The sequence below is a fragment of the Nanorana parkeri genome, unplaced genomic scaffold (assembly GCF_000935625.1).
Source record: "Nanorana parkeri isolate BGI_ZX_2015 unplaced genomic scaffold, ASM93562v1 scaffold293, whole genome shotgun sequence".
Lineage (NCBI taxonomy): Eukaryota > Metazoa > Chordata > Amphibia > Anura > Dicroglossidae > Nanorana > Nanorana parkeri.
In genome coordinates this window covers 228,376-240,917 of record NW_017306561.1, presented here as the reverse complement: position 1 = coordinate 240,917, position 12,542 = coordinate 228,376, and the positions used below count along the sequence as shown (strand labels likewise).

The 12,542-nt window shown below is 40.2% G+C and overlaps 1 protein-coding gene across 1 annotated transcript in view; it reads right to left on the bottom strand.

Moving 5' to 3' along the window:
* LOC108787939 (transient receptor potential cation channel subfamily V member 1-like) overlaps positions 1–12,542 on the bottom strand; it is a 64,624-nt gene that overhangs the window by 30,404 nt on the left and 21,678 nt on the right. Inside the window, exon 4 of the mRNA XM_018557638.1 lies at positions 5,371–5,523. Within this exon, the coding sequence (XP_018413140.1) occupies positions 5,371–5,523 (153 nt within the window). The remainder of the gene's footprint in view (positions 1–5,370; positions 5,524–12,542) is intronic.

Sequence of the window (12,542 nt, the reverse complement as noted above, 5' to 3'; positions counted from 1 at the left end):
AGAAGAGGAGAGACACACTGACTGATGCGGGGGGGGGGACACCGACTTACGCTAGGGGAGGGGGGAGACACGGACCAAAGTTGGGGTCCCTTAAAAATTTCCTCGGCCAAAAAGGGGTTACGAGTGGAGAAAGTTTAAGAAAGCCTGCTCTAAACCACTGACCCAGAACAAGTATGCAGATAAAAACTGCTGACTTTTGACTTACCTCATTTGCATACTTCATCCATGACAGAAGGTCATGACTGCTGTGAGAAAATTAATTAACCATTTTTGGCCATAGTTCTCTTTAGGGTCACAGGAGGACATTTACTAATGTCCTTCTGTGCCCCAAAACTCAGCATATAGGGGGCTATTGCCCCTATATGCTGACAACGCAGAGTTGCACTGTTGCCGGGAAAGAGCCTTACAATTTTGTCGGGAACCACCCCCGCTGTCTGATTGACAGCTCGCTCTGCCACTCCAGAGGCAGGGCCAGCTGTCCCCGTCCCCTCCACCGTCCGTCCCTCCAGTCAGTGCTGGAGTAACAGAGAGTGAAGGGGGAATCCCTGCAGGGAGCGGTCACAACTCTGTGCAGGGAGAAGATTGGAAACTGAGTGATCAGCACTATGTGATTGCTCCGTTCTCGATCAAAAGAGCCGACATGTGACAGATGCAGCTCTAATTTTGGGGATGAGTGTATTTCACTCTCCCCATAATTCTCCTTTAAGCCACCGGGATATTATATTAGTTTCCAGACTTCACGTAATTAAGTTGAAAAGCTATTTTTCAGAAACATATTTATTTTCTATTAAAAATTCTAAGAACATGACTTTCCATGTCTTCAATTCAGACTGTCCTTTCTTCTGGAGGGTGGCTACTTTTATTCCCCATGGTCCTTGTGTGTGTTATAAAGTAGCCACCCCTCCAAGGTCACTCCCACGATGGACTACAATCTCACATTTAGTGTATTGATTTGTATTAAAATTATGGTCTATTACGGGAGCAAGCTTGGAGCGAAGGCTACTTTACAACACACACAAGGACCATGGCTCCAGTAGAAAGGACAGTGTCAGCATGAATTCTAAATAATTTCAGCTAAATAGCTAAGAGGGTTATTCACAAAAGGGTGAAGAGTTTGGAGAAGTCAGGAGAAGTGAACAATTTAGGCCAAAATAGCTGATTTGGAAAAATTCTCCAATTCAGCTGACTTTCCAGATCAGCTATGTTGTCCTAGATTGTTCACTTCTCCTGCCTTCTCCAAACTCTTCACCCTTTTGTGAATAACCCTCTAAATGATGCACACATAGGCTACACTAGTTAGGGTACTTGAATGCATTTTTAAGATTTAAGTGTTTAGTGTCACTTTAAGGTCTGGCCCTCTCCATACTGACACTGGCAGTATTGACCATAGTGGTAATCTAATAGGACATACAGCAGGAAGCAGTCCAATCTGCTCATTTTAAGGACATGCATATGAAAGCCCCCAACTGGATGTACAGTAGGTCTGCCAGGACACTAGAGGAGAGAGATTAAGGTATGTGCAGACCACATTTCCCTATTATAGCCATTTTAGAACATTTTGAGTGCTGAAATGAAAAAGTAATGGAGCTTTCTTTAAAGCATTTCTCTCTTTCTATCGCTCTTGCTTTTTTTCATTAATAATACATATCTCATCCCTTTGTCTCTAAATTACTCCCAAGGCACAATTTACCCAGATGTACAGAGACAGAAATCTAATAGGCATTAGATTGAATACTTTTATTTCCTAGGCAGAAAAGCATTGGAATCAACAGCCTCAATCCTTTGGCCTAGGACCAATTGATGTCTCAGCAGTCTTGTCTAATGTTGCTCTTAATTACCTCTAGAAAGTGGCTTATGAATTCTTGAAGTATTCAGGCATGTTCCATATTATAACACTTTAAAAAAAAAACAGGCCTTGAAATGTATACATGGAACAAAGTCTACTTGTGTAGAGCGACCATTTCTCATGTAAGGTAAATGTAGATCAATTAAAATTATTATAATTCTGCAAGCTTGACAATTAAAAACGTATTTAATTGATATTTGCTAACTTATTTGTTTTTAGTTTGTGGATGGACTTTGGATGTAAGGGTCGTAAATGAGCGGCTTCCTGAAGCTCATCCCCAGAACACCAGAACACCAGAATATGTGTAGAACATGATTGTCTCATAGTTTACAAGTAACTATAACATGAGCAGAGTTGGACTGCCTCCTGCTGTATGTTCTGTTAGATCACCTGTTATGCTATGATATTGTTATGTTCACTTACAACACACCATGAGGCTAGGCAAATCAGAAAATGTCAGACTTCATATGACATCTCATATCTAACTCCCAGGGCCCAGAGTCATCCTCGGACAGTGTAAATTAAGCTAAATAAAGGGGTAAATATATACATCTTACATAGATTTATCTATATACGGTAGCTATGATTATTTAAGAATATATAGTAAAGTTATACTAAACTCAGGAGTTAAACCTTAAAAATGTATTCAAGTACCTTAAAGGAGAACTATGGGGCCAGGGCATTTCCCCATAGTTCTCCTAAGGGTCACGGGAGAACACAAACTAGCGTTCCCCCGTGACCCAAAGCTCAGTATACCATGAGCTACAGCTCGCAGTATACTGAGACGCCGCAGCCGGGACAGATCCCCACAATTATGTCTGGATCAACCCAGCTGCGGGATTGACAGCTGGCTCTGCCTATCCAGAAGCAGAGCCAGCTGTGCCCGCCCCCTCCCCTGTCTGTTTCGCCAGTCAGCGCTGGAGGATCGGACAGGGGAGGGGGGGAATCCCTGCAGGGAGCCGTGAGTGACAGTCACGGCTCCCTGCAGGGATAGATCGAGAAGTGAGTGAGTGCCGGTATGTGTTCGCTCACTTCCCGATCTACTGAGCCGACCTGTGACAGATTCATTGTCACAGGTCGGCTCAGATTATGAGGCTGAGTGAAAATCACTCGCCTCATAATTCTCCTTTAACTATGTTGGAATACAGCAGCATATGCTGATATGTACTGATTGTATCACTGACATTATAATGTACTGATATACTGTTATGTCTTTTGAGCTGTAGATGGCAGTGTAGTGCAATGTTAGTCTCTCTATCTGCATGCTTGTATATCATACACAGGTTTTTCCTATCTACTGTATATGTTTCCTTTACAATGCTGCATTCACATGTAATATTCTTCTAAGCAGGTAAAACTTAATTCAGCATTCTTCACAATCTCAGTGCTTCATCTAAACACATAACCAACAAACTATTAACAAAAATGTAGCTGATTTGTGTATTACTCAGCTGTAGATTCTAAAATCCTCCCTGAATTGGTGCTGACACTATCTTTCCTTCTGGAGGGTGGCTACTTTTGTTCTCCATGGTCCCTTTGTGTGTTGTAAAGTAGCCACCGATCCAAGCTTACTCCTGGGATTGATTACAATCTCATGTTCAGTTTACTAATTTGTAATGAGATTGTAGTCCATCATGCTAGCAAGCTTGAAGCAGTGGCTACTTTACAACACAGATAGTCCATGGTCGCATCGCACTCCTGACCGCGTAAATCCCTTCAAGAATTGGGTGCTGCGGTAGTCAACGGGTGGCAGCCGTAACAATCGTGAGCTAAAGCCGAGACACCTCCACTCCAAATTTGCAAAATACGTCTATTTATTGACGTGCATTGTGGTAAAAAACAACTAACGTTTCGGGGTCACAAAGGATCCCCTTCATCATGTAAAACATACAGGGGAGTGTGTGTGTGTTGTAAAGTAAGCTAAAGCAGAGACACCGGCACTCCAAATTTGCAAAATACGTCTATTTATTGACGTGCATCGTGGTAAAAAACAACGAACATTTCGGGGTATGTTTTACCTGATGAAGGGGATCCTTTGTGACCCCGAAACGTTCGTTGTTTTTTACCACGATGCACGTCAATAAATAGACGTATTTTGCAAATTTGGAGTGCCGGTGTCTCTGCTTTAGCTTACTTTACAACACACACACAGGGACCATGGGGAACAAAAGTAGTCACCTTTCAGAAGGAAGGACAGTGTCAGCACCAATTCAGAGATGATTTGAGGATCTACAGCTGAGTAATGCACAAATAAGATACATTTTTGTTAATCGTTAAGGTACTTGAATAAATTTTTATGATTTAATTCCTGAGTTTAGTGTCACTTTGAAATTCCTTCATAAGCCCAGTAGTGACTGATTCTCTTTAAACCAAATTTGTTGAACGGACAGCTAAGAAACACAAAGCATGTCAGAGATCAAATATCAGCAGGCATAGACAAGACATTGAAGAGAATGTAGCTTCAGAAAATGGACTTAAAACAACCATATTGCTTGATGGAACCGAAACACTTATACTGGTTATACACTTATATATACTGGTTAAACACTTATACTGGTTATACTGGTATAGAAAGGATTTTATGGGAAGATGGTGGTCATCAGTATTACTAAAAACAGGAATTTTTCTGACTACAGCATGCCTTTACTGATAAATGTTATTGATTTCAATGGACAAACTAACAAAATATTTGAATGTTTGACATTTCCTTCCACCTCACAAGAGATTATTATCAGTTTGCTGCACCTAAACTACTTTATAAGCAGCTTGACGATTCCCAAATGATCATCCACAATTAAATCCATTAAGAGTTAAGTCAGTCATTTACGGCTTAGAACGATAATGGGCTTTTCTCTCCATTACTGAGGTCTAAATTATAGTAGTTAACGGAAAATTGTCATAAATGTGTTGTGATCCATTATCTCTCAAGCCATTGAAAATTTCAAGTTAATTTTTTTAAATGTTTTTTCCCCTATTCTTTTATTTATATACTGTATACCACCTTATATATTATATGCTGCATGTTTTATGTGAGGAAAATATGAAAATTAGTAAAATAAATTAATTTTGAATAAATCTGAAATAATAAACATGTGTCTCTAGGCATGTCTTAAAAATGTGTGTAATAAAAGTATATCCCATATGCACTGGTAATACAGAGGATGCTACTTAAGTTGCAGATGGTCATTGGTCCACGGAGCTAATTAGTGTTGGTGTGGAACACTTATGCACACTCACAGCTCCTATGTTTTTTGTGTTAATTATTGTTTGTATCACATAAAAAAATATTTTGCACTTATAAATTGGTAGGGATGTTGTGTACATTGTATGGTACATCCACCCCAATAAAGCAGGAAAAAACATCAAGAGGGATGAATACTTATCTATAAAAGAATACAAGCATTTCTCTAGACTGCATTTCATTTTAAAAATAATCAACTGATAGGCATTTAAGGACATTCGGGGAAAAGAACGAACTGAAACATTTTCACAAATATGAATATGAAAACACTGTCTCCATTTACCTTTATAATATTCATCGGTATATGCTGCATTAACCAGTTCATCCACTTTACCAGGCGTCTCATCAGCTTCCAGCAATATAGGAATTGTATCATTCATTCCATTTTTAAGATTCCACATGGCCTTTATTAAACATGTCTTCCCTGTGTCAGGATCTGGATATTAAAAAGAAATATGGAGTCCAAGACTGATTTATTTGTAGGTTTTAATGGACGTTCTAGACAAAACACATGTTTTCCTCCTGCAGCAAACAAAATACAGTAATTGAGATAGAGCCCATGACAGATGTACAGACTCACAGAGCGTTGCGGCTCAGGTACAATGCAAAGAACACAGGATATGAACTGTCTCATGACACCCAAAGTGTCTGCCCTTATTTTTGCCCATGGCAACTAATCAAAACCTCAATTACACATCAAAATGGGAGCCCAAATGGGACAATCTGATTTGCTGCTATGGATAATAAAAGCTGTTTGTTTTTTTTAGCATAACTGATATGTAGGATAAATATCAATATGTTTATAAGCAGTCTTTGCTGCAGTACAATGTACGCCCAGCATTCCAATTACATCACCCTTTTCAAAATACAAATCGGTGAGTGTACTGTATCTATAGCCTAAACATTTTTTGTAATTTAGGATTAAGTAAGGGATAGTTAAAACCCCTGCATCCCAGAGATGCAACAGGAACTAAGAGGAAATCTCTCCCAAGTAAGTGAAAATCCCCTGTTAGTTGTCATCAGAACAGTCATCTCTTTTACTCCCGTGACAACTGTTAAAATTTGGATTTTCCATAGCTTTCTCTACTGGTGACTACAGTGACCAATAGAGTGAGTACAGCTCATGCATGGCTACTAAAGGACTGCATGTATGATACTCCTAATAGCAATCAAGGTCAAAAGTCACAAAGTAATACATTCATTGTTACTGCTCATCACATACTGTAACATTCAGACATAAGAGCTATTATTTTAGTACAAATCCCACAATTATAATTCTAAGTAATAAAAACGGGCTGGAATAAAAAGGCCATGGTTTTACAAAGCTGCTCATTATACTGTGTTACTATAGAATTTAGGAAAGACTGAAGGCACAGCTTAAAGAGCCAGGAAAATTATACCAGATGCTGGTTTGTCTATGAGCGTTAAAGGAGAAGTACAGTGTATGTTCTATAGGTATCTAAAGTTTAAGAGTAATATTTATATGACTTTCCCATTTTTACAAGCTTTCCATATTATTGTTATTGTGTTGATCATAGAGATTTGTACATTGGCCACTAAAGTGAATATTTACAGGCCTTGTGCAGTTAAGCTGTGCATACACCTTGGGGTTGATTTACTAACCTTATAAACACACCACGAACATGTATACACCTCTGTAGTGTGTTCCCTCCCAGCATGATCTATGGGTGGAATCTAAACACCTTTGTAGTGTGTACACACCCAGCAGGTGTGTTGTGCAAAGCCCTGCCCTGAATTGCAAGGTGATGTTGTGTAAATTAGCTCTACATTGTGTTGCTTGCGTTGATGAATGCAGGAATGTAAATGCATGAGCTAACCATTTTTGTCTAAACTGTAAAGCAGCATTATATATGCATCATGTGCATAATTTTTCCATATATGGCATTAGTGGAAACATGCTTATAGAGACTTTTTGGTTGATAAATACGCTTTGCTGTGTAAAAATCACACGCACCTGGTGCGTGCGTGTGTTTAGGTTAGTAAATCACCCCCCTTGACTCAACTATCTTCTTTGGATTATTATTATTATTATTACAATACAGGATTTATATAGCGCCAACAGTTTGCACAGCGCTTTACAAAAAAGGGGGACAGCACAACTACAATACAATTCAAGACAAGATGGTTAAGAGGCCCTGCTGATGAGATATTACAATCTGAAATGGAGGGGCAATTGATACAAAAGGTGGTAGCTCTGTGGGGATAAGGTATCTGAGAAAGTGATAGTTCAGTTGTTAGGCAGAGGTGGGATAGACTTCCCTAAAGAAATGAGTTTTCAGGGACTGCTACAGGCAAAGTAAGAGATACTAGGATAGGTTAGGGTAGGTAGTTCCAGAGGGTGGAAGAGACTCTGGAGACATCCTAGAGGTGAGCATGGGAGGACATGATGAGGGAGCTGGTGTGCAGGAGGTCTTGGCAGAAGTGGAGAGGACAGTTTGGGTGATATTTTGAAACAAGGTTGGAGATGTAGCTGGGGGCAGGGTTGTGGATGGCATTTTAAGTGATTGTTAATATTTTGAATTTTGTTCTTCGGGCAAACAGAAACCAGTGGATGGATTGGCAGAGAGGGCTGGTGGACACCGAGTGGTTGGTAAGGTGGATGAGTCATGCATCCACCAACAATTATGTAGTGCGTAAATCTACCTGACTAAACACAAATTGAGTTGACTGTTTAGACAGGGCTTCTTCTACATAGTTTTGGTAGATCTAAAGAAGACTGAATAGTGATTGCAAATTCAGATTGAAATATGTATGGCCAGCCTAACGCTGACTCTAAGAGTGTATGTAAATCTTAACACTGAACTTCCCTTATTTGGTCTCTTTTGCTCTGTTAAATATACCATTGAAAGCATTTTGCCATATCTGTTTGATATTTTCATAAATACCTGTTGATCTTGCCAGAAATCTTGTGAGCTGATATTGCCCTGTGCTCTCTACTGACTGTTGTTAATTACATTGTTCTTGAAGGACTATAGAACCATGCCCCTCTATGTTATAATCAATAGGAGAGGGCAGAGTCCTATCTTGTTTCAGTTGTCCTGATACAGAAGGGTAAGTGCTGTCCTCCTAGAACTGGAAGTGCATTACTGGCAGGATCAATAGGTAAAATAATGAAAAAAGCTTTAAAAAAGAAAACCAATGCAGCCACAACATTTAAGGACTGCTAAGCTGCAATATATTATTATTTCACTTTTGGGTTTAGATATGCTTTAAGAACTGTTAATATAGGATATCAGCCAAACATAGTTGGCCAACTCATTGACAAACAATGTAGGAAGGAACAGCAAAGCTTCAACGCTCTAATATATGAAGCAAAGCTTACTGTATGTTTGTAATAGGGATGCACCGATACCAGTTCAGATACTAGTGCCGATACTTGGCATTTTCACGAGAACTACCAGGGTTGCAGCTGGGACCGGGCTCTGGCATTCCACCACTGTCCTGGAATCATTAGTCTGTATTGTTTTAGAAAAACTGTCACATGACACTAAACAAAAATGTATCAGTACTTGTATCTGTGAGTACTTGGGCAAGTATTGGTACTTGTACTTGCAAAACTGGTATCGGTGCATCCCTTATATATATTTATAAAAACAAAATCACACATTAAAACAGAGATGTACAAATCCCAGGAGCTCCGTGTTTACAAATGACAGCTGCCTCCTAATTTTTGAATTTTTCTCTAGTGTAGTCTTGGAGCTCCAAAAGTATCGGTACTTGTACGTGTACCGAGTACGGTACTTGGTATTGGTGCATCCCTAGTTTGTAATAGCCAAATACAGCTGATTTCATATGCAGACATGCATATATTACGAATTGCAAAACAATACCGGCGCCTTCAAATCCAAAAAGAGCCCAGCTCCAGATTCTCCCTGTCAGGGGTTCCGTCCTCTCACCCTATTCTACTGCTTTTTATTCTACCGAACTGTTGTAAGTACAGCCTTAGAGCTGCGTGTTTTTACTATTAACATTTTTACACTATGGAGGCGCTCTCTTTTGTTCTTTTTTTCATATATTACAAATTATGTAATGGCTTTAAAATAAACAGTTGCTAAGAGACAGACACAGTAACTGCATTGAGTCATTAATGGCCACTAGAGGGAACCTCTGGTAGCCATTCTACAAATCTGTATCATTAATAATTGTATGTATGTACAGTATGTATGTATGTATGAATGAATGTATGTATGATTCATTTAATAATAATCACATGAAAAAGTAAGCTTGTAAAATATATTATTATTTGCATTAAGCAGTGCCTTAGGTCTCGCACTGCAGATAAATAGCACAGCAGTGCCAAGGCATCCTCACAGGGGGTTCCTCTGTGCTACTGTATAGAGAACATTAAAAACAAATCTCACAGCTTTGGTTAACCTGTTACATCTTTTATGAGGGGTCTCACTGCCTCCATGCAATTTTTACTTATTATACACTATATTTTAAATAATGCAACAGGAAGAGGAGCAGCAACTACTGGAGAGAAGGAAAACCCACAACTCCCAGCTGGACTAATATCCTCAAGATGCATTAGAAGGCAATAGCAAACACAACCCAACAGACTCCACCTGCAACTGAAAACAATTGGGTGTATTAACCATTTAAACTGTATGATTCTTGTAATCTTTCCTTTAATTAGGCTCCCATGCCAGCTGAATTTCTAAATTAGACTGATAGTGCAAGAACCTGCTCGAACCGGGTATATATGATGACAGTAGAGAGCAGTGCCAAATGACTCCTTCAGTCTTCATCCATCTCGGTATGAAGATGTTAGAGGATACGTTAGACAGTGCATCATTTCATAAGCTGATGAATGATGTGTTTATACATACAAGTTTGTGTCAGGAGACAGTGACCAAGAAGAACCACAGGCCCAGAAATTGCTACTACACTGCACACTAAAGCAGCCATATGGCATGTGCGACAATGACAGAAACAAAAGCTGCATACACAGAACAGAATTGAATATACTGGTAGGTCACCAATTGTCTTTGTAACACTAGTGAAACTTTTTATCCTATTTTACATGGATATAATTTGAAGTTATATCAGCTGTGTAGGGTCTTTATGTAACAGAGACAATAGTCACCAATAGTCACAGGCAGCCTGTGACCATTGGTGACCATTGTCTCTGTTACAGAAAGTGATGGGAAATCCAACATTGTCAAGTTGTCACAGGAACAAGAATAGAGCGGAAAACATCCAATAGGAAAACCTGCTCTGAGAGGGGATTTTCCCCCAAAAAGATCTCTTCTTACTTCCTGTTATGTTTCCAGGGCAGGAAGTGAAATTAAACTCCCAGATAACCATTAACCATTGGTTAACCATTCCCCTATGCTATCCAAAGCTAAAAATAATGTTTTGACTTTACATGCAGGATATAATTGTTAGAGTAATAGGCTTTACAGTCTCCTGTACAGCACGGGTTCCAGATCATGGGGCAATGGTCCATCATGTGACTTGTGTGTACAAAGCCATACAACTTCTCACACAATGTGTCTTTTCATGAAGCTTAGCACTCAACAGATAAAAGCCTGAAATATTCTGTTAAGTTAAAACTGAATGTCCCAATAACCTAGGAAATTAAATAAGTGCACTAGTTTTAGGACTGAAAGCCTAGTTCTGTCTCAGTTATTTCAAGATTTATAATATCACTTAGCAAAATGCAACCAATTACTTACTTTAAGAAAATATTATCATTTGCACAACAGTTATTTTTATGGTAATAAGCCTGGATCATTTTATTGGTTACTAATTATCATAATCATCATTTTCTTGCTGAATAAACCTTTAGGGGGTTGGGGAGGGACAGTTAACTGAGTAGGCCAGTCCACACTGCCTTTTGACAAACCAGGGACACCAACTCTTTCTGGGAAATTCAAGGTCCTCAAAGGCTATCCATAGCTGTATAACCTTCCCAAAACTATCTCTCTGGTATTTAGGTCTACCCTTGGATTGGAACAATCCACATCTCATGACAAATTAAGAGTATCCTGGAAACCCTGTAGAGAAACCTAATATCTTATGCTCATACCCATGATCTTATTCTTTCGGTCATTAACCAAAACGTATAACCATATAGCATCACCGAGAACTTGACTGAAGCTGTTATCATTAATGTTAGTACATAAAGAACACAGTGACATGCAACTTTTCCAAATGCAATAAAAAAATTTTGTGAGAGTCTTCCTGAGAACCCAGGCTGTTTGCAGGTTTATTCTGTTTATTCTGAAGCTGGCCATAAACTACTGGAATTCAAGCAGTGTGTGGCCCTGATGGCACCCTTTCAATTTTTCAAAAATAAAAAAAAATATGTCAGCCAAACAGTGATTCCAGTCAATCACCTGTAGTCACTATTATGGTATTGTGACAGCAGTAGGTTTGTGTACAATAGCCAACAAGGGAAAATCCCTCATTCATGCTGTTCAACATGGATTGGGAAATCATCTTTTTTTCATCATTCAGCATGCTGGGATGAATGATAGAAATTGCATAGTGTATGGAAGTCTTTAGCTGATTGTTTCCAGGCCATTGTGTGTCACTTCCCTGACGGCACCTTCCCACCCCTTGTTCACCTATTTGTGATCTCCCATCAGCCCCCAGGGTATTTATACTCCAGCATTTTCTGTGAGAGGCTTCAGTAGTATTTCATCTCCATGTTTGCTATTTGGAGCCTTTTTGCCTTCGTCATGGTTGCCCCATGGTATCCACTTTTCTGTGCAGTTTCTGGCCTTTGCGAACCACCATTTTTCTCTCTGTCACTCCTTGTCTCTTCTGTTGCTACTCATGTCAACCACTCCTGTGATACTCTGTAGTCCGTATCTCCTGCTTCCCCTTGTTTTTGGATTGGTTATGACTCTAGATCCCTTTTTTGTAGTACTGCTTAGGTTCCATTCATCTGGCTAGCTCTGCCTCCTATGGAGTTTGTTCTTTATCTGTTTTTGTCTTTCCCTAGTCTGGTTACCTTTTGTGTCTGGTGCTTCTTTGTGTACCTTTCTTGTTAGTGGTTAGCCTGCCTGTCTCTGTCCACTCCCTACTCTCTATGCATCCTGTAACCTCTGGTTAAGCCGTAGTCTGGTTTCCCATGTCCAAGCCCAGGGGCTGACTGGCAACTTTTAGTACAACCTAGAGGCCCATGGTGCAGCAACTTGGCCTCGCTTCCGCTCTGCCTCTTCCCCCCGCCTTCTCCTTGCCCGTCTGCCACTTTTGCCATCCATGTAACGGTAGTGTGAATGGTCGGGTGATGTGAGGCAGGGAGGAGGTGCGGTGTGTGGAGCGTGGATGCGGGCGGGCGGGTCTGGCAGGGGCAAGCGTGAGGCGGGGAGGAGGTGATGCATGTGGATGCTAGCGGGTCTGGCAGTGGCAAACGTGAGGCGGTGCGGCGTGTGGAGCGTGGATGTGGGCGGGCGGGTCTGGCAGCGGCAAGCGTGAGGCGGG